We start from the raw sequence: 23,246 nt of genomic DNA, 5'->3' as shown, positions 1-23,246 counted from the left end.
AGCTCCCAGAGGCTGGCGCCGTATCTGTGATTTGGGGGTGGTGGCGGTGAGGGGGTCGTTTAATTTGGACACAGTGTTAAATTTACCTAAGAGTTGCAAAGATAAACGGAAAGTTCTGTTGCACTCTTCGCCCAGCTTCTCCTAATGTTGAGGAACTGCAAGACCATGGCACATTGATCAAAGCGTAGAAATCAGCACTGGTATAATCCTATGAACTGAACCACAGACTCTTCGGATCTCACCTCTTTCCCACTAATGTCCTATTTTGCCTCATCCTGTACTCCAGTGCCTGTTCACCGTGATCATCACGTAGTAGGTGCTCAGTAAATGTCTGAAGTGCGTGAGCCCCCACAGTGTAAGCGGTGAAGCAGGAATGCATGTGCGGTTTGGCAGGACCGCTAGGAAGTCTGTAGGGATGGAGTGGAGGAGTGAGGGGGTATTGGGGGAGCTGGAAGGACAGGTAGGTCGCATTGTGTAGGACCTGGTAGAGCCTTGTGTTGGTTTTCATCTCTTTTGATGGCTTTTGAGAACCTGCTTAAGGCACTTAGGGACACATACCAAGAAAACAAACAAAAACAACCTTTGTTCATTGCCCTAGGGAGTATCTGATACATAATTGTGCGCCCCAAATGTGTGTTAAAATAGAAATGATCTTTGCTTTCAAGAAGCTTACAGTGAGAGAAGTGGCACTGTTAGTTGCGAAAAGCCTGCCCACCCCCTAAACTCCTGAAGTGTAGATCCTGGCTCCAGCACTTACTAGCTGTGCAGCCTTGGGCCTCAGTTTCCTTGCCAAGAAAATGGGAAAATGAGCCTCGATCCCCTGTGGCTGTTATGACATTAAATGAGTTGATACATTTAATTCAAAACCTTAGAACGGTGCCTGGCATTTGGTAAGCATTCAATAAGTGTGTAATTATTGTAGTGAGACAAAATTCTTACAGATAAACCCATACAAGGCAGTTTCAAAGTGTCCTGTGAGGAATGGGCAGTTTACAGGGCTTGGCAGCGGGCTCCGTCACCCAAGACTGTGCCTTAACTACCAGCTTTTGAATGTGGTCACCGTGTGCTGGGCACCCTGCTGAAGACTGTGTATGTATTTCTAATCCCTCAGTCGTCCTTGTAGGTGTTTTTCTTCCTGTGGGCCAAGGCAACCTAGCCAGTAACTGATAGATTTAGGACTCTAACCTAGGTAGGCTTTAAACCCAAGCCAACTTTAAAGCCCCTAACTACAAAGTTACACGGCTTTCTCCTGGAACCAGTTCATGTGTGGGCACATGCAAAGGGTACGTACAGGGAGATCTAAGTTTCTCTGACCGTGTGCTACCTCAAGTGCGCGTCTTCTGCCGGTGTACCTCGTAACTTTTGATCTCCTTAAGAAATCTCCTAAGTAACCCAGAGGTTTTGATCTTCCGTGTTGGATCTTTGAGATAACAAACGTTATTTCCTGGGGTTTGACCTGTGTTTTCCTGGGATTAATATCAAGGAGTGGATCCTTGCCCTGGGTATCGAATATTTTGTCTGATTTTCTCCTTCATCTTAAAAGAAGTAGCACATTTTTGTGCTGCTTGACTCTGGATAGCTTGTGGGTCGTGACATTCTGGAATTCGAAGAACCATTATTATAGTTAAAGGGTAAGTACCGAAAGTGACAGTGGAGGGTTGGTTGTCAGTGACATTCGCATCACTGTGGAGAGCAGTTTACCCTAGAAGATGGGGATTTGGTCACTGACCATTGACTGAAAGTAACGAGGCTTGAGGGCCATACAGGGGTTGTTAAAATAAAAATGCTGAGCACATCAGTGTTTACAGAACATTTTCGTATCCTGTGATCAGCATCTTTTAGCTTATAGGAAGGGACTTTTGACTTGTGTTTATTTTTTTATTTTTTATTTTTAAAAAATTTTTTTAACGTTTATTTATTTTTGAGACAGAGCATGAACGGGGGAGGGTCAGAGAGAGGGAGACACAGAATCCGAAACAGGCTCCAGGCTCCGAGCTGTCATCACAGAGCCCGCCGCGGGGCCCGAACTCACGGACCGTGAGATCGTGACCTGAGCCGAAGTCGGCCGCTCAACCGACTGAGCCACCCAGGCGCCCCGACTTGTGTTTATTTTTGTGTATTTAAAGTTAAAAAAATTCCAAGTAGCGTTCACAAGTCTTTCAAGAAGTCAAATTGCTGAAAAGCTGATTAAGATCTGCGGGCCCTAAACACACCCATCCCATCTGATCTGATTCCCTGAGAACAACCACATCCAACTGAAAACTTTCTTCTCATCTTTACCTATCTGCTTTTACCTCTTGGACACCATGTAGTGACTGGAGGTCGCCACTAAGGGCTTTGAGTTTTTTCTGTGCTCTCCCCTGTGTTTCTTTAGACTCCTGCTACAGTGGTATCATAACTTCTTGCCAAATCCTTATTTAGGGTCTTCGTTTTTCTAGGTCTAGAAATATTTCTGGCTGCTGATTCAAGTAGGGATCTAGGATTTCATTTTTTTTCTTGTATAGCTTTCCATTTTTCTGTTGCTGAGGAAACGCTTCCTTTTCCCCATTTGTCTCATTCCCCTTGCATCTTGCTGGTGGGTGTTGACTCTCCGGCCGCAGCCTGCGGGTGACTTCCGGCAGGTTGACCGGCCAGGTTGCTGTCTGCTCTGTTGTCTGTTTCCCGGGACACCTGGGTCCCGGGGCCCGTCCCTCTCTGCCCCAGGCCCGTCCGCTTTCTCACAAAACCTCCAGCATGGCTTTCATCCTATGTTGGGGTTTGTGTTCGGTTTCATTTTTGGCGGACTTTTGTTGAGCGGGTGGTAGGTGCCAGACGTCTGACGGGCCGCTTAATTGTCACACCAGCCCTGGGCGTGGGGATTGTTCTTCCCGTTTTAAAATTGAGGACACTCTGGTTTTGAGCAGTGAAACCTCTTGTAATTGTTAGAGAAGTTGGTTTCAGCCTGGGTTCCTCCTGTTCAGCGCCCTCTTTGCTCTTGGAGGCCTTTTTTGTTTGTTTAATATATATATATATATTTTTTTGTTTGTTTGTTTAATATGTGTATGTGTATATATATATATGTATATGTATATATACATATATATATATATATTTTTTTTTTTTCCCGAGAGGGAGAGAGAGCGTGCAGGTGGAGGAGGGGCAGAGAGAGAGGGAGGGAGGGAGAGAGAGAGAGAGAGAGACACAGAGAATCCCAGGCAGGCTCCATGCTGTCAGCACAGAGCCCGACTTGGGGCTCAAACTCACAAACCGCAAGATCACGACCTGAGCAGAAATCAAGAGTCAGGTGCTTAACCGGCAGAGCCCCCCCCAGGCGCCCCGAGGCCTTTTATTCAGAACAAGACACCTCGGTTCCCCCGTGTCAGGCCCTCGGTTCGGACACCACTGCTGTCAGAGGCCAACGGTCAAGCGCAGACTTCCCCTTCCTCCCAATGGACAGCAGGGCTATTTCTTACTTCTCTTTCGCCCCCTAGCAGGTGCGTGGTACCTATTTGCTAAGCCACTGAGTCAATCAAGGTGATGGGCAGGTGGGAGCGAGGCCGTGTCCACAGTGCCTGCGAACTGCTTGTGACCCAAGGCCGCTGCCTGTGTCCAGGCCACACCGTGTAGAGCCACGTGTAGGTCTGGTGATGGGAATCAGGGGCCTGACTTAGGGTTGGTCTTCAACCAAAGGTCATACTTTGGCTTCTGTAGTTAAGGGGGATACGGGAGAATATTTTCCTGGGAAACAGCAAGGCTCGGGAGAAGCCTAGAGGGCGCAGCCAAGCGGACCGCCGATTTAGCCTCAATTTGGAGCCGATTTTGATGATTGGTTTTTGTTATTGCTTGTGTTGTGGAGTTAGGAACCCCGCACCCGGTTTTTTTTTTGTTGTTGTTGTTGTTGTTCCAGCTCACTCATGCGCTTGCTTTTGTCTTCTTGATTTTTTTTCTTTCTCAACTGCTGTGGCTCGGATGGGATCTATACGTATGTACACGTGTACGTGTACAATTTGTGTACATATATACCTTCTGTGTGTACAGGTACCTTGTACAGATACATGCATGTATTTCTACAGCTAAATTTTCCTCAAGCAGGACCCGTGTTTGCCGTGTTTTGAGTACTTGGGTGCACATCGCTCTGGGCTCGTGGCCGTAGGACCCTCCCGAACCTCAGGCATCCTTGTCCTCGCCTCGTGTCCTAATTATGGCTCCTTCTCACTTCCTTACTTTGCCCCCTCAGTTCTTTTTCCTCCTTGGCTCTGGTGAGGTTGTATGTGACCAAGCCCACAGATTTGGGGAGGGGGTGTGGGATGGCGCAGGGAAGGAGAAGGGCATCTTCATCTCCTGGCGTGCTCTCGAGTCCTAGACTCTGGCCGGAGAACCTGCCAGAAAAGTTGTACCTGCCCCCATTTTTCTGGGCAAGGAAGAGCTGCCTTGGTGGGGGGTAGGAGCCGGCTCCCCGCTCCCTGCCCCCGAGAATTCTGCAGCGTGGCGGTCCTGAGGGTTGCAGTTAACATCCTGCTTTGTAACTGTTTGGATTAATACTAATTTAGCTCCATTCCCTCCTGAGCTGTTGGTACAAGGTCTGGCATAAGAGGTGGGACGGTCTGGCTTTTGAAATCTATTCTGTAAAGTGAAACAGATTCTGATACCACCGAGACCGGGTAGTTCTGACGGGCAGAGTCAGGAAGGCTGTGTAGACCCTTGCAACTCAGAGTGTCCTTGCCTGACCGGCAGCTGTCCTGTCACCAGAGGCAGACCTGGAGAATCAGAATCTGCATTTCCTTGGGCTGCCTGGGCGATTGGTTTGTGTACCGAAGTTGATGTGTCCTTCTGGGTGATGTGACAGTGGAGCTAAAAGGTATAGAGTACATGAGATTTTGATGGGATCGGGCAGGAGGCGTCCTTGACTTCCCTGCTAAAAGTGTGGAATTTATTTGTGGTACTTGGTGGTCAGAACCTGGTTTTTGAGGAGTGTGTCTATTTGGGGTTTATGAACAGTGCCTCGAGAGCATTCTTGCATCAGGCAGAAGATTGGACTGGACAGTCTAGGGACTCGTCACCCTGTGAGTTCACATCGACAGGTCATTAGCGAATGTAGAAAGAACTTAAGCCATTGAACTTAAGATACATAGAACATTGAAATAAAGATATGAAGACTTGTGTTTATTATATAAAGACTTGTTTACTCAGCTTTTCAGAATGTTTGCAGGAACAATGTGAGTTTTAGGTTTAACACCTGATTTTTGTATGTGTAAATCCCAAATCGCCCGCTTAGTGTTGCACTCGCTAGCTACGTACCTGAGAAACGCTGGTTTCCTATCCGGGCGCTCCACTTCCCGGTCTTGCATCGTTTTGTCCTCCTGGTTTTTTTCTTTTCTTTAAAACATTTTTTTAGGGGCGCCTGGGTGGCGCAGTCGGTTAAGCGTCCGACTTCAGCCAGGTCACGATCTCGCGGTCCGGGAGTTCGAGCCCCGTGTCGGGCTCTGGCTGATGGCTCAGAGCCTGGAGCCTGTTTCTGATTCTGTGTCTCCCTCTCTCTCTGCCCCTCCCCCGTTCATGCTCTGTCTCTCTGTCCCAAAAATAAATAAACGTTGAAAAAAAAAATTTAAAACATTTTTTTAATGTTTTTTTTTTTTTTTTAATTTTTGAGAGAGAGAGAGAGAGAGAGAGACAGAGCATGAGCGGGGCAGGGACAGAGAGGCAGAATCTGAAGCAGGTTCCAGGCTCTGAGCCGTCAGCACAGAGCCCAACACGGGGCCGGAACCCACAAACTGTGAGATCATGACCTGAGCGGAAGTCGGACGTTCAACCGACTGAGCCCCCCAGGGACCCCTTGTGCTCGTGTTTCTGTTACTGTAGCCTAGATGGTCCAGGCATGCTATTCCTGTCAAATTTGCTCTGCAAGGTGATGATTGGAGTCTGTTGACGTTAATGAGACAAGTAATAAACTACCGTTTCTCGGGTGGGCTTTCGAGCTCTTTCCTGAAAGGGAGGAGAGTTATTTTACAGGACATAAAATAACTGTGGTCACATGGTAAGTGGATTGGCCGCTCCCAAACTCAGCACAAAGACACTGCATTTTCACAGTGACACATCTTAGCACAGGGCCATCTCACAGTTCCATTTTGCACATTTACTGCATATTAGAATATCGTATATGTTAATCTTTACCAGTGATTGTGATTTTTGTTGTTGATGTCTCTCCAGCACTGTTTGAACTTTTAAGAGTGTAAACGGGACTCGAGATGCCCTCACACACACTCTTAGTGCACTGGGCAGGAGAAATCAACTTTTTGAGCTTGAGTTTAACCCGCAGTTCACAGCTAACAGAACGGTGGTTCTTCACGACTATTTCAAACGTCTCTACAAACAAGATTGTTTCTCTCCTGCATGCTTACTTCTTTGAAACTTTTGACGTTAAGAAGACCTTCTCTGGTTTTTCTTTTCTTTTTTTTTTTAAGCTTATTTATTTATTTTGAGAGAGGCAGTGTGTGCTCCAGCAGGGTAGGGGCACAGAGAGGGAGAGAGAGAATCCCAAACAGGCTGTGCTGTCAGCGCAGAGCCGGACGTGGGGCTCGATCCCATGAACTGTGAGATCATGACCTGAGCTGAAACCAGGAGGTGGATGCTTAACTGACTGAGCCACCAGGCGCCCCAGACCTTCTCTAGTTGTGGGGGCCAGTGACCACTGTGCCCCGCTGGAGGGGCGACTCCAGCCAGCGGTGGCATGGCACACACTTGGGTAGCAGAGGTAGGCAAGGCATGAATGAGGGGCACCGTGGGCGCCATGGAGGAGATGTGGACGGGGGGGGGGGGGGGCATGTCCCGTGGCTCCCGTTTAAGCTGGGTGCTGCCCTCCTTATGCGTTCACCAGCTGAGCTTGGCCAGGAGGGGCCGTGTGGGGATGAGAACTTGTGCGAAGGTGGCGCGGGGTCCTTTCGGTCACTTTCCCTGGCTTTGCCACCGTACTAGTCAGCCGCCCTGCAGAGCCTGGAGCCACACAAGCAGGGGTGAGTGAGGCTGGCTTCGCGGCACCTGTGCCGGCAGGTTCTCCGGGAGCCCCGTGGTGGGCACGGCCGGGACGGCGGGCTGGGGCTGCTGCCTTTGCAGGGCCGGGCCGGTCAGCACTCGGGGCTGCTTCCGTCGGGTCAGGAAGTCCCTGGGCGTCAGGCTCGTGGCCGCAGGGCTCTCGGTCTTACCCTTTAGGAGCTTTAGAGTCGAAGGTGGCTATTTGAGGTTTTCAAACGCTTGTCATGTCTGTGGAACGGACCATGTGACATATGAGTTTTCCCTTTTGGTCTCTTTGGTCTCTTAAATCACTGACTTTCAAATCGTAGGGCCACCCTGGCATTCTGGGACCAAATTCCACTTGGTCGCGAGATAGTCCTCTGCTGGGTTCCGTTTGATATTTTATGTAGAGCTTTCTCAGGGACGTTTTTAGTGCAATGTTCTGTGTATTTGCTTCTAGGGGTTTGCTCTGTTACCCCACTGCACGCAGGCGCCCCGGGAGCTTCCCTTCGGTCCTCAGGCCCGAGGTGGCTTGAGCGTGTCCACCTTGCCCGGTCCTCTCTGCACAGCGGCTGTGGCTCTGTGGTCACTTGCTGTTCCCGTTTCTTTCTGGCTTTCGTGTGATTCCCTGGGGTCCGGAAGGGGGACTGAAGCCCGAAGCCTCTTGCTGGAGGACCCGCCGTCCCGGGTCGACTTGACGAGGAGGCACGTGGAGGGTGAGCTGCAGTAAAAAGGCTCCTGGCGGAAAAGCGGCTTCAGAGGTTGTGAAAAGGTAGATTAAGCAAGGAGCGGGGAGGGGTGGGGTGTGAATGTTGAGCAGGGAGGGCGGGTGCGGACTCGGGAGGTTCCGGGCTGGTAGGCCTGCCAGGCAGAGGGCGTCAGGCGCTGCTGGGGACTGGCCTCGGGCCAGATGTGCCCCTGTGCACCTGCTCAGTGAGGCGAGATCCCCGGCCCGGTTACAGCGACGATGGTCGTGGGAAAGGGAAGGCCGCGGGGCCGGGAAGAGTGTGCACGGAACCGTGGGCACAGAGCCCCAGCGTGAGAAGGGAGGATGGGGAGAAGACAGGGCGGGTGGTGACCTCCTGGGTCCTGGGGGGCCAGGGGACCGAGGGGTCCTGCATCGGAGCGTCTGGTGGCCGTGACGCGGGGGGCCCTAGGAGGGCAGTGCTGCGGAGTGGCTTGGTGAGGCCGGGTTATCGGGAGGGAGGAAGGGTCAGAGCCGAGGAAGGCCTATCCTGTCTACACCACCATTAAACTTGCCGTGAATGCAAGAACGAAGGTAGATGGGTCAAGGCAAGGTATTTTCAAAGGACAAGGGGACGTGTGACTTGATTTTCCCAGCTAAGGGGAAGAAGCCAGAGAAGAGGAGAGGGAAGAGAAGAAAGAGGGCTGACCAGTGTCGTGTGCTGCGGGAGGGCGGGAAGAAAGAGGGCTGACCAGTGTCGTGTGCTGCGGGAGGGCGGGGCGCCCCTCCTGTGGTGAGGCAGGCAGGGGGCGCCCCTTCTCCCGGGCAGGCGGGCAGGCGGGCAGGGGCGGCGTCTCCGGGAGGCCGGAGGCCGGCCGATGGTTTCCGTGTTGCCTCAAGCGTGAGTCGAGTTTGCTGAAGGAGGGGGCCGGGCTGCACCGGGGCCTGGAGCGGAGCCGGCAGGGCAAAGCAGGGTGGGCGCGGGGCGGGCGGCAGCCCCTGGCGGAGCAGAGCCGAGACGCCGGCCTTCGCACGTACGGGGGCGAGCGTGTGAGTGAGCGTGCGCCTGCCTGTGCGCTGCGGCCCCGTGGTCCCCGGGGGCGGTGTCATTGCCACAGTTATCTGGTAGCTCGTGAGGCGCGGTGCTCTCGTGGCCCGGGGGCCCGCCCGGGCGATCCGGGCACAGGAGACGAGAAGTGGGTGTTCAGCACTGAGCGAGACGTTGGGGCCTTGCTTTCTTTTCTGTGTGGAAGGCGGTCTGCCGTGGAGACACGTGTCCGGTCACCTCTAGCTTGCTGGTCTGTCACCCCCCTGACCTGGGGGCCACTCTTGGGAAAGAGGCCTTTTCTGGGGCGGGGAGACTGCTCAGGGTAGAGGGGTCAACCCGCCCTGGGTCCCCCCTCTTAGAGCAAAGTCCTGCTCCGCCCGCTGGCCTGCAGGGGTGGCCCTGCGCTTACCTGGGGGTGGCTCTTCTTGGCGGGGGGTTCACCCAGAGTGAGCGTTTGCTTGCTCAGACTAGTGAGAAGAGGGAAACAGTTCTGAATTTCCCAGGGGGGGGTTTATGGACTCAGGGAGTCCTGGAAGGTCGTGAGGTCTGTGGTTCCCGTAACGCAGAGGGGCTTTCCTGACGCTTCCGACGCCCCTTCCCCAGCCCTTCTCGGCGTCTCCGGTTGCCTCGTCCGGGGTTGGCTCCCTCAGCGGTCAGGCAGACGGAGAGAAGGCCGCGTGAGGAAAGGGCTGTGGCCTTGCTTTTGAGAACAGGGTGACCCAGGCTCCAACTTCAGTCCCATAGATAAATCTCTTACCTGTGTGGCCGGGTCCCTGCGTCCCCGTAACAGAGAGAAGCAGAGTCAAGCGTGGGAGTGCGTGTCGTGCTTCCTCTAGGAGCTTTGTGACCGTGACTAAGTCCCGTAACCTCTCCGGTCCTCGGTGTCTTTATCTCCCGAGTAGGAGTTACATTATCTATCTTGACTTTGGGTCTACTTCATTGAATTATGAAGGTGAATCAGGCTACGATATGTGCAGATGTGTTGTGACCTTTTATACCCTAAAATCTGATCTTCTCATAACAAGGTCATTGGAGCACCTCAGAACCATCATTAACGACTAGCCTCGGAAGGTCATTTCATCACTCACTTCATCAAAGGACCAGAATTATGGACACATACACATCTGTCACCCGAATGGCCGGACCTAAGTTATGATCATAATTTTACCCAGTAATGTAATGGAAGGATCTTAGATGAACTGTTTTTGAGATTTCGCCGTAATTTTTAAAGATTCGGTTCAGACTTTTTTTTTTATTTTAACAAGAATAATTCGGCCCTTCAGTTTTTTAAAAAAGCAGCGTCTTATTGTGGGTGACAGAATGCGTAGTGTCAGATTTGTAGTGCTTTTCCAAAACTGTGGCAAAGCAGATGATCTCGTGGACTTTACTTTTTTGCGTGTTTCCCATGGTCCCTGCGCAGGTGTGCAGGTCTGGGGCCCGAGCTGCTGGGGCACGAGGCCGACCGCGTGCTGGCTCACCACGGGCACCCAGCAGCCTCCGTGGCCGCGGACTGCCCTGTTTTCCAGGCCAGCAGCCTGAGACAGCTTCCTTCCTTCTGGCTTTCTTCTCCTCTAAGGTGGTGGCATTTGATCCTGCCTTCCACCTGAAGGTGAGCGCGTGGGTGCGCTCTGGCGAGTGTTACTTTGCTCCCGTGCCGTGTGTGCCTGTGGCTGTGGCACCTGCTCTGTCCGAGCTCGTCTCTCCCTGCAAGTCTGTGCCCTGAGGGCAGGGCCGATGTCCTGCCCTCTGTGGGACCTTCCACGGCAGCTGCCACTCACAAATGTCATGTAGTCAACTGGTGATTACCAACTCGAAGCATAGACGAGTGTCTTAATGGAAAATAATCATTTCCTTTCAGCTGGGTCCGCTTCTGGGTCCTGTTTTGGGGGATCTTCAGGCTTTTTCTCTCTGGGGTGATGACATGTACCTCTGTTTGAGATGTAGCGTTCTTGTCTGAAGCTGGACCCAGGTCTGCGTCCCCTCTGTTGAGTCAGGGTTCTGCCTTCGGAGAAGGTGAGGTTTTGTCTCTCTGTGATGGCGTGGACGCTTCCTCACGAGAATCCTTTTCCTCTGCGTGGTGTTTAAATTAGCTAGGATTTGGAGGGTCTGAATTTGCTGATGTTATGTGCAGAATTTACTTGTATGTACATTTTTGGCAGAAGGTATATAGATTCACAAAGAGTTCATCAGTTTTGCACAGAGATCTGTGTAAGACTCCAAAAATTGTCCAGTCCGGTTTTGCTGAAGAAGTCGTAGGCATATTGGCCAGAATAGACTTCTCCCTCCGGATGTCTAATAATGTGAATGCTGCTTTGCACGTGTATTTTCTTGGTGTTACTGGAATGTGTTTGGGTAGTTGATATTTTTGTGCCAGGAAGCCTTTGTGAGGAGGGGTGGGGACAGAGGTGCTACGGAGCATGACGTGAAATTGTCACCAAGCCTTTGGGTGACTGATACTCAGAGACCAAATCAAAACCAGACAGACTGGGTGGTCAGGACAATGGTTTCCGTGTTTCTCTTCCCTCGTTTTAAAAAGAATGAATCAAGAAATTCAGGGATTAGATGTGACAGAGGAGGGAGTGGGGCGTCACGTCTGTTTCTAGCCGCGTGTGGACGGTGGCCCATGTAGTGAACCGCGTGTGGCCCACGTAGTGAATCAGTTTCCTGTTGCTGACGTAACGAGTCAGCACCAGCTCAATGGTTCAGAGGAACAGCTCTTTCTGCCTTATGGCTCAGGGGCCCAACAAGGGCCTCACTGGGCTAAAATCAAGGCCTTGGTATGGCTGCACTGCTCCCTGGAGGCTCGGGAGAGTCTGTGACCTTGCTTCTTCCAGCTTCTGGAGGCCCCTGTGCTCCCTGCTCCGTGGGCTCCTTCCATCCCCAGAGCCTGCAGCGGCTGCGGCCCACGTGCTCCCAGCCGTCTGCAGCCCTTGCAGGCTTCCTGCGCCCCTCGTGCCGCCACCTCTCCGGTTCTCTCTTCTGTGACGCATCCGTCTGACGACATCCAGGGAGGGCTTTCTGCTCGTAAGGACCCGTGTGACTAGGTGATTCAGGATAATCTCCGTCTCAAGATCCTTAACCTAATCGCACCCGCAAAGTCTCTCTGCACAGGTTCTGGGGATTGGGATGCGGACCTTTTTGGGGGCCACTATTCTGCCTCCCACCGGCATCCGAGCATGAGCTACAGGGAAACAGGGACTTGACGTAGGCACAGTTAGTGGTTGTGCTGAAAGAGATCTGGGTTTGAATTCGTAAGCCTGCAGTACTTGTCACAACACTAATATTTACCAGTTGTACACAGTCTTTTCCTCTCTAGGCCTCAGATTCTTCACCTGGAGTTCTTAATTTTAATTATTGAGCATATTAATCACAGGTGTTGTGATTCCTGCTGTGGTGCACTGCCCAGATTTCTTTGTCAGAAAATCCAGCAGATTCTGGGATTGTTGGTGGCTGAGAGCAATCAGTGGGTCCTGCTTTTCGAGTTCGCCCTCAGTGGAACAGAGTCACTTTGCCCTAAGTCCCACCGAAGTCCCACCCTTCTCCAGGGACAGCCTACTGGATGGGGGTGGGGGCTGGGCGGCACAAGGGCCTGGCCATGTTGGCTCCACTCTGAGGGACTGTCCCAGCTCCGGTCTCCCTGTGGCACTGAGGTTCCTCTTTGCCTCTGCACAGTCCTGCTTCCTTCACCCTTCCATGGCGTCATTCCCAAGAATGCTCCCACAAAATCTGTGCCTAAAACTTGACGCTTTAGAGCTTGTTTCCCAGAGAACCGGATCATCTGAAGGCTCGACAGGCCCCTTTCTGTTGTTTGTTGTTTGGCTTTTGATCATATGATTTTGACTCATTGTATGACTAGTTATTTTTGATTCAGTGTTTGACATTGTGAGAAAACTGTAGAAACTTGGGACGTCTGTCTTCCTCCAGAGGATTTACTGTTACTTCTGGCAGGTATCTGGCCAGCCCAGGAGCACCAGCCTGCTCAGATCACTTAAAATCCAATCGAGGACTAAGATGACCCAGATCGTAGTGTGTCCGGGTTGACCTCATTCTAGTCCACCTTCACGCCTGGCCTGATCCCCAAGGGATCCCAACCCAGAACTTTAGTGTTTCGCCGACCTCTTCCCTGTGTACTCAGTGTGTGTACCCTCGGCCCCACGAGCCTGTCACAAACTCTCCTCCACATCGGCCGCTCACCACACTTTCCAAAGTGACAGGTGCCTCTAGCTGAAAGGGGGCTGGAGGTCAGGCTTTCCTCTCTGACCTTCCCTCATTTCCAAGACCTTGGCACTCACTCATCGCTGTGCTGGCTTCCGGGGGCCTTGAAACAAATTCGGAGTATTTCGTTTAGTTTGTACAGTTTTCCTCTGCAGGAGACGTGGTTTGAACCACCTGCTCTGCCATTGCCGGGAGCCGTTTTCTGCTGTGTTGTCAGAGGATGATTTGTTCGACCAATCTATTTCTGTTGAAGATTGCGCTTTTATTAAAAACACCGTTTACATCTTTACTGCTTATTTTTTTGTGCCCGTCTACAGTTGTTTCCATATACACATCTGAGGTGGAATTGTTGTGTCACAAAGCAGGCACAAGCTGAAGGCTGTCCGTACATATTTCTAAGTTGCCTTGCAGACACTTCGCATGAATGGATACTCCAGCGGCGGTACAGGAGGTAACTGGCTTTCTAATCTCTAACCGTTACATCTAACTTCATAAATGTGTGTGCATTTTCCTTCCCCCCTGCAGGCACGTGCTCTGACACCTCAGACTGCAGAAACAGATGCCATTCGGTTTTTGGTTGGGACGCAGTCTCTTAAATATGATAATCAGGTAACTATTTTTGACAAATGTATACATGTTAATTACTAAGCCTATTCTTAGTTTTATAACCATTTTGCTCTTGATTTTTCAAGCACCATTTGAGAAAATTAATGCCACACAAACAAAATAAAACTTGCATTGGGATTTAAATACCCAACCGAATGTAATAATTGAGCTCAATGACTTAGACTCCTGTGGCGGTACCGCTGTGGTTTAGGCTGTGGTGATGCGGGGTTCACCGGGTGAGGGGTCGAGAAGCAGACCAGGGCACGTGGTTGGCATCCCTGCTTCCACACGGGCCCCTGGACGGCCCCGCCGCGTGCTCACAGCATTCGTTCTGGCTGAGCCTGGATGAGGCCACGGTCCCATTTCAACCTCGAGCTCCGGGCTCTCACTGCCACGTACTGCAGGCGGACACGAGATGCAAGATGTGGCCCCCATTGTTGTGGCCACTGTTGTAGAAGGAGTGTTGGATCCTCACAGATCAGCGTTCGGTCCACCTGCGACCCTGACCGAACGGATTAACCTTGCCGGGCTTCATTATCCTCATCACCAAAATGGGGATCAAGCCGTCTACTTTCTGTACCTCACAGGTGCTGAGGACGTTGTGAAGATGTGCACCGTCCTGGATCCTTGGGAAATGCGCAAAAGGCCGTGTCGCATGGTGCCGGGTCTCCGCCCAGTTACCACTGTCACACAGGGGAGGTGGCTGTAACATAGCTGCGGGAGGGTATTTGGTGCTGGGCAGGGGGTAGTGACATAGCCGCTGTCATATTATCGATGAGGGATTTTATTATTTATTTATTTTTAAATTTTTACTTACTTTTGAGAGAGAAAGAGAGGGAGAAACACAGTGCGAGCAGGGGAGAGGCAGAGAGAGGGGGAGACGCAGGATCTGGAAGCAGACTCCAGGCTCCGAGCTGTCAGCACAGAACCCGCCGTGGGGCTCGAACCCACAAACTGTGAGATCGTGACCTGAGCCGAAGTCGGACGCTTAACACACTGCGCCACCCAAGCGCCTCGACGAGGGATTTTGAATTGGCATAGTCGTTTAAAATCATTTTCAGTCATTGAAATCAGGCAGCTGATTGGGTGACATGTATCTAGAGCTTGACAAATTAGTGTTTATGTTATTTACGTATTTTTATATTTTATAATATGTTTTTTTATTTTCCAAGACATGGAAAAAGTCCTTTATATACAAGGACTGTCACTGCAGCGGTGCACATAATTGTGAAACAGTTAGGAGCGATCAAAATGTGCCGTGTGAGGGTGGATGGGGGCAGAGTCACATGATTCCACCCCGCTGAGCCTGGTTCCTCGCAGCGGAGCAGAGGTCACGCGCTGCGCTCATGAAGTCATAAACGCCTCATGAGCGTCATAATTTAAGACTCGTTAGACGGTTCAGTGAAATGTCAAAATCATACATATTGTGTGATCACTGTGGTGGTAAGAAAGTAGATGATTTTTCAATAGATACAAATACCGAATCCTTCTATGAATACCTGAACCTAATGTAATGTTATGTCAGTTACACCTCAATTAGACAAGTAGTGGATAAAATACAAAACTGAATCTCTACATAGAAAAAGACCGGGGGGGAACTAGTCAAAAGGCCTCAACATTGGAGCCACGGTTACCTTTGGGTGATCTGAGCATTTGTGAGGTAAATTGTCATTTTTCTGAATGTGTGTGTGTGTGTGTTACTTTTGGAAAGTGTCAGATGCGAGTGATTTATTTACAAAAATAGTTTCCAGTGGCCATGTTGCAGGGAAAGAGGAACTGCGTAATGACACTGCCGTTTGGGGCTGCGGTGATGGAGGGACAGAGCCAGGTGGGAGTCTGGAGTCTGAAGGCAGACTCGTGGCTTCTGTCTGCTGGTCGACTGTGTGGAATTTGTCACAGGACAGGTGTTAGAGAATTCCAGCTGGCTCTGTCTCCAGGCCACCAAGCATCTTTTCTCACCTACTTGCTTTTTAGTTCCGCTCTATTCCGAGGCTGTCCCATTAACCTTTTTGGTGGAGTTATCAGCTTTTTAACTTTATGAGAATAGGGGACACTTTATTATTATCTAATGAGGGATGCTTCCATTAAAAGCTAAATGAATTAAAAACCAATGAGGCAATGAAGGCATTCATAAGTTACGGGAATAGGTTACATTATACCTGGTTTTCTCAGCCAAAATTATATGCCATTTGGTTATGACACCAAGAAGGGATCAGCCCCAAGTGACATGAAGTGCTTTAATCTGAAATCCTTTTTTGGAGCCAAATCACATTGGGGTTGGGTCCCAGCACGTGCATCGCTGGCAGGCTCTGGGACCACCTCTTGGGGAGCACTGTCCGGTGAGTTGTGAGTCCCCGGGGTTGGCGGGTGAGACTGGCATCCTGGGACAAACGTCGTTTGTAGCTTTGCGTGTCCTGTGGTACCAGGGTAGTTTCTTGTGCACACAGCCCTGTTTTCCGGAATACAGGCATCAGTCCTTGGACCTAGGGAAAGAAACCTTTTTGTACTGAATGACTTTGGTTCTTAATAATCAGTCCTAGAGAGACCTAGCTCTCCAGTGGTAGGCGCAGAAAAGTTGTATATTTAACTTATATTTTATGGCATCGAGGATGTAGTTCTTTGGAACCCTTTTCCGAATCGCTGGTTTACGACGGCTCCTTGGGTGCTGCCTTGCAGAGCCATGTGTCACCTGCTGCCCCCCTCCTTTCAGGACTTCCTAGCCAAGCTGCTAGGGAAGGCTGCAGCCTCTGGCTTCAGTTCGTCTGGTAGCCACGGCTGAACGGAAGGCTGAATGAGGAGTCCGATGACGCCCTGTTCCCAGGCTTCACATGCAGTGGCATTTGGTGTGTGACTCCAAAAGATTGGGGTGACAGGCTCGTGCTTCCCTTTCTGTTTCTGGGGAAGGCGTCCGTCTGCACTCCTTCGTTCAACAAATGCTGACTTTGTATGTTAATGAGCCCCTCCCTCCCCACCATGTTGTGTGTCCGATGCACAAGTGAGCTAACTGACCTGTGCTTGCAGCTGAGCTTCCACTGGGATGGGGAACCGGGCCCGCGGCACGTGGTCCTGGGAGAGAGCAGGACGCGGGGTCCCTTCCCCGTGGCACTGCAGCCTCCCCCGCGGGAAGGCGCCTGAGCCAAGGCTGGCGGCCGGAGGGTGTGCTGTGCTGTGTCACTGGCCCTGGCCGCAGGCTCCTTCCCCGGCCTGGACCCGCCCCCGCACGCACGCCGGGCTTCCTCCCACGCGTGGCACGCCTGTTCCTCTTCTGCGCCGTGTGTGTTTCTCTTGTGTGTGACGTGCACGGTTCCTTGCACACGCCACATGCTTCCTCCACGTGGGATGTGTTCCCTGGGGCCGCGGCCAGCTGCGGTGGGGGGGGTGGGAGGTGGATCCGGGGACGCGCACAGCCGTCTGGGAGCTCGGTGGCTCCGGCGTCCCCCACGTCCCCGGCGGGCACGGTTTTCCAGCCCGTCGGAAGGGATGAGCAGTTGCCCCTATACACCCCAGCCTCCGGCAGCCGGTCCCCAGGCTTATTTCCTGACGGAGGGTGACCCGAGCTCTGCGTGCTTCCCGGAGAGTGAGGATGGACATTCCCCACCTAGTGGCTCCGCATTGAACCGCACGATCAGTGCAGTTCGCGGCCGCCTTCTGTGGGGTGTTGCGTGGCACCGGCCAAGCGCTGGCACGGGGGGCGCTCAGGTGGGTTCTTTCCCCTCCCCCAGGAGCTCCCCGTGGACCGAGCGTCTGAAGGGTACACGCTTCCAGCGTGGGGACGTGGGAGAGCCGGGCAGGCTGGGTCAGGGCGACTCCCACACCTGCTGCCGCAGGGGACAGGTGTCGTTGACCCCGTGCCTGAACAGACCTGGCGCTGGCCCTTGGCAGTTGTGTGGTCTTTCCCGGGGGCCGAGCTGGACTGTGGCCTAGGCAGAGCTGCGGTCGGTCCTCCCTCCTCCGCACTTCCGCAGGAGCCTCCGTTGTCCCCTGGGGCCAGTAGGGGTGCTCGCCCTTGGGGCTCCCTGTAGCCTCCCTGCAGACACCCACACTGCAGCGCAGGCTGCAGGCCGGGGCTGTCAGTGTCCTCAGGTCAGGCCGCTCCGCCCACGCCCGGGCTGGGGGCCCCTGGCCTGTGGCGCTGCTCCCCACTCCTGCTTACTGGCTGGTGAGGGTTAATGGCCCCTGGCTTCGCCTCGGGCCATCAGCTCCTGGGGGAGGGGGTCATTAGTTCCCTAGAAAGTGCCAGTCTCGAGTCAGTCCTACTTAATTCAGCTGTGCCATTTTCTGAAAACCTTGAGAGCTGTCACAGTTGCTGGCCTTCTTTGTCAGGTGAGCTGCTTTGCTTTCTGCCCTTAGCTTTGCAGGGGGCTGGGTGCTGGGAACAGGATGGGCAGGTCTGGGGCTCTCCTTCAGGGGGCAGGGGGGTGTTCCTTCTCTTGGAGGCCGTGTGCCCTGTGCTGTCCAGTGGGGAAGTCTAGGCAGACTCCCAACAAGGGATTTCAGACCCAAGGGGTTTGCTTTGTGCTGTGCTTTGCCCAAAGACTTTCTTTGCATGTTGCTAGCTTCCCATTTCTTACGTGGCTGGGGGACGAGCGCCAGGGTGACAGAGGACCCAGACCTGTCCTCTCTCAGCATGGTCAGTGGAAAGGCTGATCCCTGAAGGGGAGGGCGGGGGTGGGGGGGGGAGGTGGTGGTGGACCACTCAGTGGCTGCTTTCCCTGGATAGACCTTTTCCGTTTTAACTTTCGTTTTGAATTTGTAAACCCCATTGCTCTGTATTTGTGTTTTGATTAAGGATAGCTTTGTTTGTGAGCCCCATCTGGCTGCAGGCTCTGTCTTTGGCTACCCTCAGAATGGCCTGGGCATTGGTTAGAAATTGAGACTCTCAGCCCCACCCCAGACTAACTGAAACCTGAATACCTCCCCCTCCCCTCTTCTTCCACCCACCTCTCCCCACCCCCTCTTCCCAGTACTGATTACACCTCAGATTTTCTGTTTTATTTATTTATTTATTTATTTATTTATTTATTTATTTATTTTTTATTTCAAGGTTTATTCATTTTTTTTTCAGAGAGAGAGAGGGCAGGCGAGTGCACATGAGCAGAGGAGGGGCAGAGAGAGAGAGAGAGAGAGAGAGAGGGAATCCCAAGCAGGTTCTGCACTGTGAGCACACAGCCCAACATGGGGCTCGATCCCACAAACTGTGAGATCGTGACCTGGATTGAAACCAAGAGTCAGACACTCAATTGACTGAGCCACCCAGGCGCCCCCGGAATTTCTTTTTAAAAGATAGAGTTCTACTTTATGTATTTTTATTTTTTATCAAAAAAAATTTTTTTTAATGTTTATTCATTTTTGAAAGACAGAGAGAGACAGAATACAAGCAGGGGTGGGCGGAGAGAGAGGGAGGCACAGAATCTGAAGCAGGCTCCAGGCTCCGAGCCGTCAGCACAGAGCCCGACGCGGGGCTTGAACTCACGAACTGTGAGAGCATGACCTGAGCTGAAGTTGGACGCTCAACTGACTGAGCCACCCAGGTGCCCCTACTTTATGGCTTTTTAGTTTTGAATTTATATGTAAAAGTGTGCTAATAAAGAGACAGTTAGCTGGTAGTATTCCTGTGAGCTGTTAGGTTCTAGCTGTTTCCCCACCCCTACAGCAGATGCTGCGAAGGACGTCCACCTTGTCCAGTTGCTGTGGGCTGTGTGTCTCCCCCCAGGTTTGTAGGTTGTACCCTAACCTGCATGGTCCAGGCGTGAGGAGGTGGGGCCTCTGGAAGGTGCTCAGGTTATCACAGTGGGGTCATCACGAACGGGATTGACCCCCAGCGCTTCCTTACCCTGCCCGCCACGTGAGGACACGGCAAGAGGATGCCCTCAATGATTCAGGAAGAGGGTCTCAGCGGACCTGACCTTGCTGGTGCCCTGGTCTCAGGCTTTCAGCCCCCAGAGCCGTGAAAAGTACATTCCTCGTTTGTAAGCCACCCAGTCTGTGCTCTGTGTTGTAGCGGCCCGAATGGACGAAGACACGGCTTGTACGAGAAACACCCTCCCTGTGCACCAAGAGGTGTGGAAGGTGGGGTCTTTTTTTTTTCCCTCCTGGCTGCCAGGCATACTTTGGGCTTCACGGACAGAGGATCTTCACGTGCTGAGGCTTCTTTGCTGCAGGAAGGGGAGTCAGCACAGACAGGTAACTGGCAGCCATATGGGCCCAGGAGCACGTGTGATAACAACTTCCACTTAATCATTTAAAGTCTTAGCTAAGGGATCCACAGATGTTTCAGTTCGAACAAAGAATTCTTAGCGATCCAGCTTCCTAAATACACTTACGCTGCAGCAAGAACCCAGAACAAGTCAGTGACTTGCCCCAGAGTAAAACGGCCAGAAGTGGCCGAGTCACAACTGGAACACGGGCCTCCTGGTCGGACCCCTTTGCATTCAGTATTTCACCCCGAAGACAGACGGACTGCGGCAGAGGAAGCGGAGTTTGCAGGGCTCACTCGAGCCCTGAGCGAGGAAAACCGGTGGCGTGAGACCCGAATCCAGGTCCTGGCCCCTGCGGCGTTCCAAGCAGCCTGTTGAGGACAGCGTGGCCGGGATCCGTCCCCGTGAGGCCGTGGCGTGAAGTCCCCCGTGGGCGGGCGAGCTGCGTCTTTTATCACAGTGGTTCAGCTCACCCCTGGGGAGGGCCGCGGCCAGGGGCAGGGAGACGTGCCCCGGGGAAGCCGTTGGATCCTCAACTTTCCCTAAGGGGAGCTTTCCATTTTCTAGTTCTGATTTATCCATATTTTTAATTCTTCTTCTTCTTCTTTTTTTTTTTTTAATTTGTAAGAGTTTGTTTACCTTCAGTTCAATCAGAGAGGTGAAATGGAGAGACAGTGCCCTGGCTTGGAGTCACATGCTCAGACGGACACCGTGATCTTCTAGGAAAGTGATGGAGGATTAGCATCATCTTTATGGGCTTTCTAATAAATTTTATAACTCTCATGCCTAACTTTTTGTAGAGAGTCATCTGTGCCCTTAGCCCTACTAGTAAATCCAACTTTAAAAAATTTAACAATGGTAATTCAAAATATATGAGTGTGATCTTCATTATTAGCCATTAAAACATTTTGAAAACTCATGAAGATTTTAAAGTAGCATTTTACTCCCCAGACAGCCACGTGTCTGCCTGACCTTCGTATCCAATTATTAATCGGTCTTTCTTTTGTGCTCCAATAATCTTTTGCACTCACTAATTATAGTGTTTTCTTCACCGTAATTTTTCGTAACTGGCCCGTAACTGCATATGTCTATTCGACAGAATGTTTCTTTCTAAGTCCAGTAGTGTAAGCTGGCTAGAGGGTGGTGCCCTGAGAATAAACCGTTTAAGGTATAGTCAGTCTCCTTCTCTGACATCAGGGGCTCGTCCTTGCTCACCTGCTGCGATGCAGAGCCCTGGGGAGGGCGTGGCGCTCCAAGCACCCTGGATAAAATGGGGGTTCAGAGCCACGGTCTGGAATCCTGTTTCTAACTGGATGTGACACACTAATTCAAGACCTGGGTTTCTTCGCCTGTGGATTGTGGCTAATAATCATATACAGCTCTTTTAAGGATCCTGTAGAAAGAGCACAGTGCCGGGTGCATTGTACGTATTAGCCATTACTACTTTGTTTACGGGGGTGATGTCTCAAGTGTTCTTTCTGAACATACCCAGATTAAAACATTCCGTGAAGATGTATCCTTTGGGACTGCCTGTGAACCCACTATAAATGAGGATACGTGGAAGGGTCTTAGGACCATCGAGCTTGAAGATGAAGATTAAGGGCTGTAGTATTACGGCATGTCAGATTGGGAGAGATGGGCTCGTGCCTCCTCCCTGCTGCGTCCGTGTGCCCGGAAGTGCAGAAAGGAGCCTGGAGCCAACTTTGCTCAAGCGTTGGAGCCCGTGGACAGCATGTGCCTCGTGTCCGCACCGGGAGAAAAGAGCATTCCGGAGAGCTGTCGGGAGGGAAGACCCTTCCCCAGATGAGAAGGACCTGTAGCAGCGGGTGAGGTGGCCTGGGCAGGAGAGCCGGGCAGCCACAAGTGCTGGGCAGAAGGGGAGAAGGCCAGCACACGGGGCGCCGGGAGCCGGCGTGGGGCGGATGCGTGGGCTTTCTTGGGGGGGGAGGGGTCAGCTGAGCCAGCAAATGGGAATTCTGAAGCCAGAGCTCTGGTGGTGTCACTGCAAGGGGCTCCTGGCGCTTTAGTGCACGGCAGAGGGATTGATTACAGAACAGGAAATAGTGCAGGTGCATGCTTTCATTCATGTTTCAGTGTTCATGGAGAAAAAAGTTCCCGTTCACCCTAACAACACAAAAATTATTCCTGATTTTGTATATTGCATTTTAGTCTGTGTTCACATGTGACTTTTATATAATTGCATGCCATTTTCTCTTCTGCTTGTAACATTTAATGCTTTCATAACATTTTTGGTATTTATAATTGCTCTTTATCATGACTAAAAAAAATTTTTTTTTAAATGTTTATTTTTGAGAGAGAGAGAGAGACAGAACTCGAGGTGGGGGAGGGGGGCAGAGAGAGAGGGAGACACAGAATCCGAAGCAGGCTCCAGGCTCCAAGCTGTGAGCACCGAGCCCAGTGCAGGGCTCGAACTCATGAGCTGTGAGATCATGACCGGAGCCGAAGTTGGACGCTCAACGGACTGGGCCCCCCAGGCACCCCATTTATCATCTTAAAGCTACACGATGCTCCATAATTTTTGTTCATTTATTCTTTGAGATAGAGTTCAAGAAATCAAATTATTTCAATTTCAACATTTGTATAGTTGCTATTAACATTTTTTAATACATCTTTTGAAAGAATTCTTCAGATGTACGACATGTATTGATTTTCCCACAGCCTTGCCGGTATGGGTCGTCACCACTCAGTTGGCATCACGGAATTCTTACTTCAAAATTTTTAAGTCATCAGATATAGGGGCGACTGGGTGGCTCAGTCAGTTAAGCACTCGACTTCAGCTGAGGTCATGATCTATGAGTTTGTGAGTTCGAGCCCCGAGTCGGGCTCCGTGCTTACAGTTCAGAGCCTGGAGCCTGCCTTGGATTCTGTGTCTCCCTCCCTCTCTCTCTGCCCCTCCCCCACTGGAGCTTTCTCTCCCTCAAACCAATACATAAACTTGAAAAAAGTAAGTCATTGGATATACTAAGGAACTTTTCTCCCTTTAGAATTTTGTGCCTCTACTCACTTTAGAGGACTCGTCTGTAAGGTGTAGCCTTACAGCCGGATGCCTCTTGCCACTCGGGCACACCCCCACCCCCACCCCGTACCCACGGGACCGCCACCGCCATCTTCTCCAGTGCCCACAGCCCGTTTTGTGAATACGCCACCACTTCCGTGCCCCCTTCTGGGCACGGACATCTGGGCTGTGTCCCGTTGTTGGCTCTCATGAGTGAGGCCGCGGTGGGCACTCTGGTGGGTGTCTTTTGTCTGGGTGTCTGTGGGGCGCAGACCGAGCCGTAGGCTACCGGGTCGTAGGCCACATACGTGTTCAACTTTACTAAGTGCTGCCCAAGATTTTTCTCAGTAATGACTTAATTATTTAATAAGTATCAATAGCTTTTTAAATGTGTAACATATCCACGGAGGGAGAAGATGTTTATAGGTAAAATTCCCTCACATGTGGAAAGGAGAAAGTACAATAAACCTTCGCTTTAAAAATTTTTTTTTT

The 23,246-nt window shown here is 51.6% G+C and overlaps 1 protein-coding gene across 4 annotated transcripts in view; it reads left to right on the top strand.

Moving 5' to 3' along the window:
- Positions 1 to 23,246, top strand: part of EIPR1 (EARP complex and GARP complex interacting protein 1) — a 121,635-nt gene that overhangs the window by 467 nt on the left and 97,922 nt on the right. The window contains exon 2 of one of the 4 annotated variants that reach the window (XM_040495955.1): positions 13,461 to 13,544. The exons of 2 other annotated variants lie outside the window; for them this stretch is intronic. In XM_040495955.1, the coding sequence (XP_040351889.1) occupies positions 13,461 to 13,544 (84 nt within the window). Of the gene's footprint in view, positions 1 to 13,460; positions 13,545 to 19,332; positions 19,611 to 23,246 lie in introns of those variants that run through there. One more of the 4 variants, XM_040495956.1, reaches the window with a different exon arrangement.

Source organism: Herpailurus yagouaroundi, unplaced genomic scaffold, assembly GCF_014898765.1.
Source record: "Herpailurus yagouaroundi ecotype Mexico unplaced genomic scaffold, PumYag 188, whole genome shotgun sequence".
Lineage (NCBI taxonomy): Eukaryota > Metazoa > Chordata > Mammalia > Carnivora > Felidae > Herpailurus > Herpailurus yagouaroundi.
Note: the sequence above shows the minus strand (reverse complement) of the source record. Positions and strands in the feature narration are given on the sequence as shown.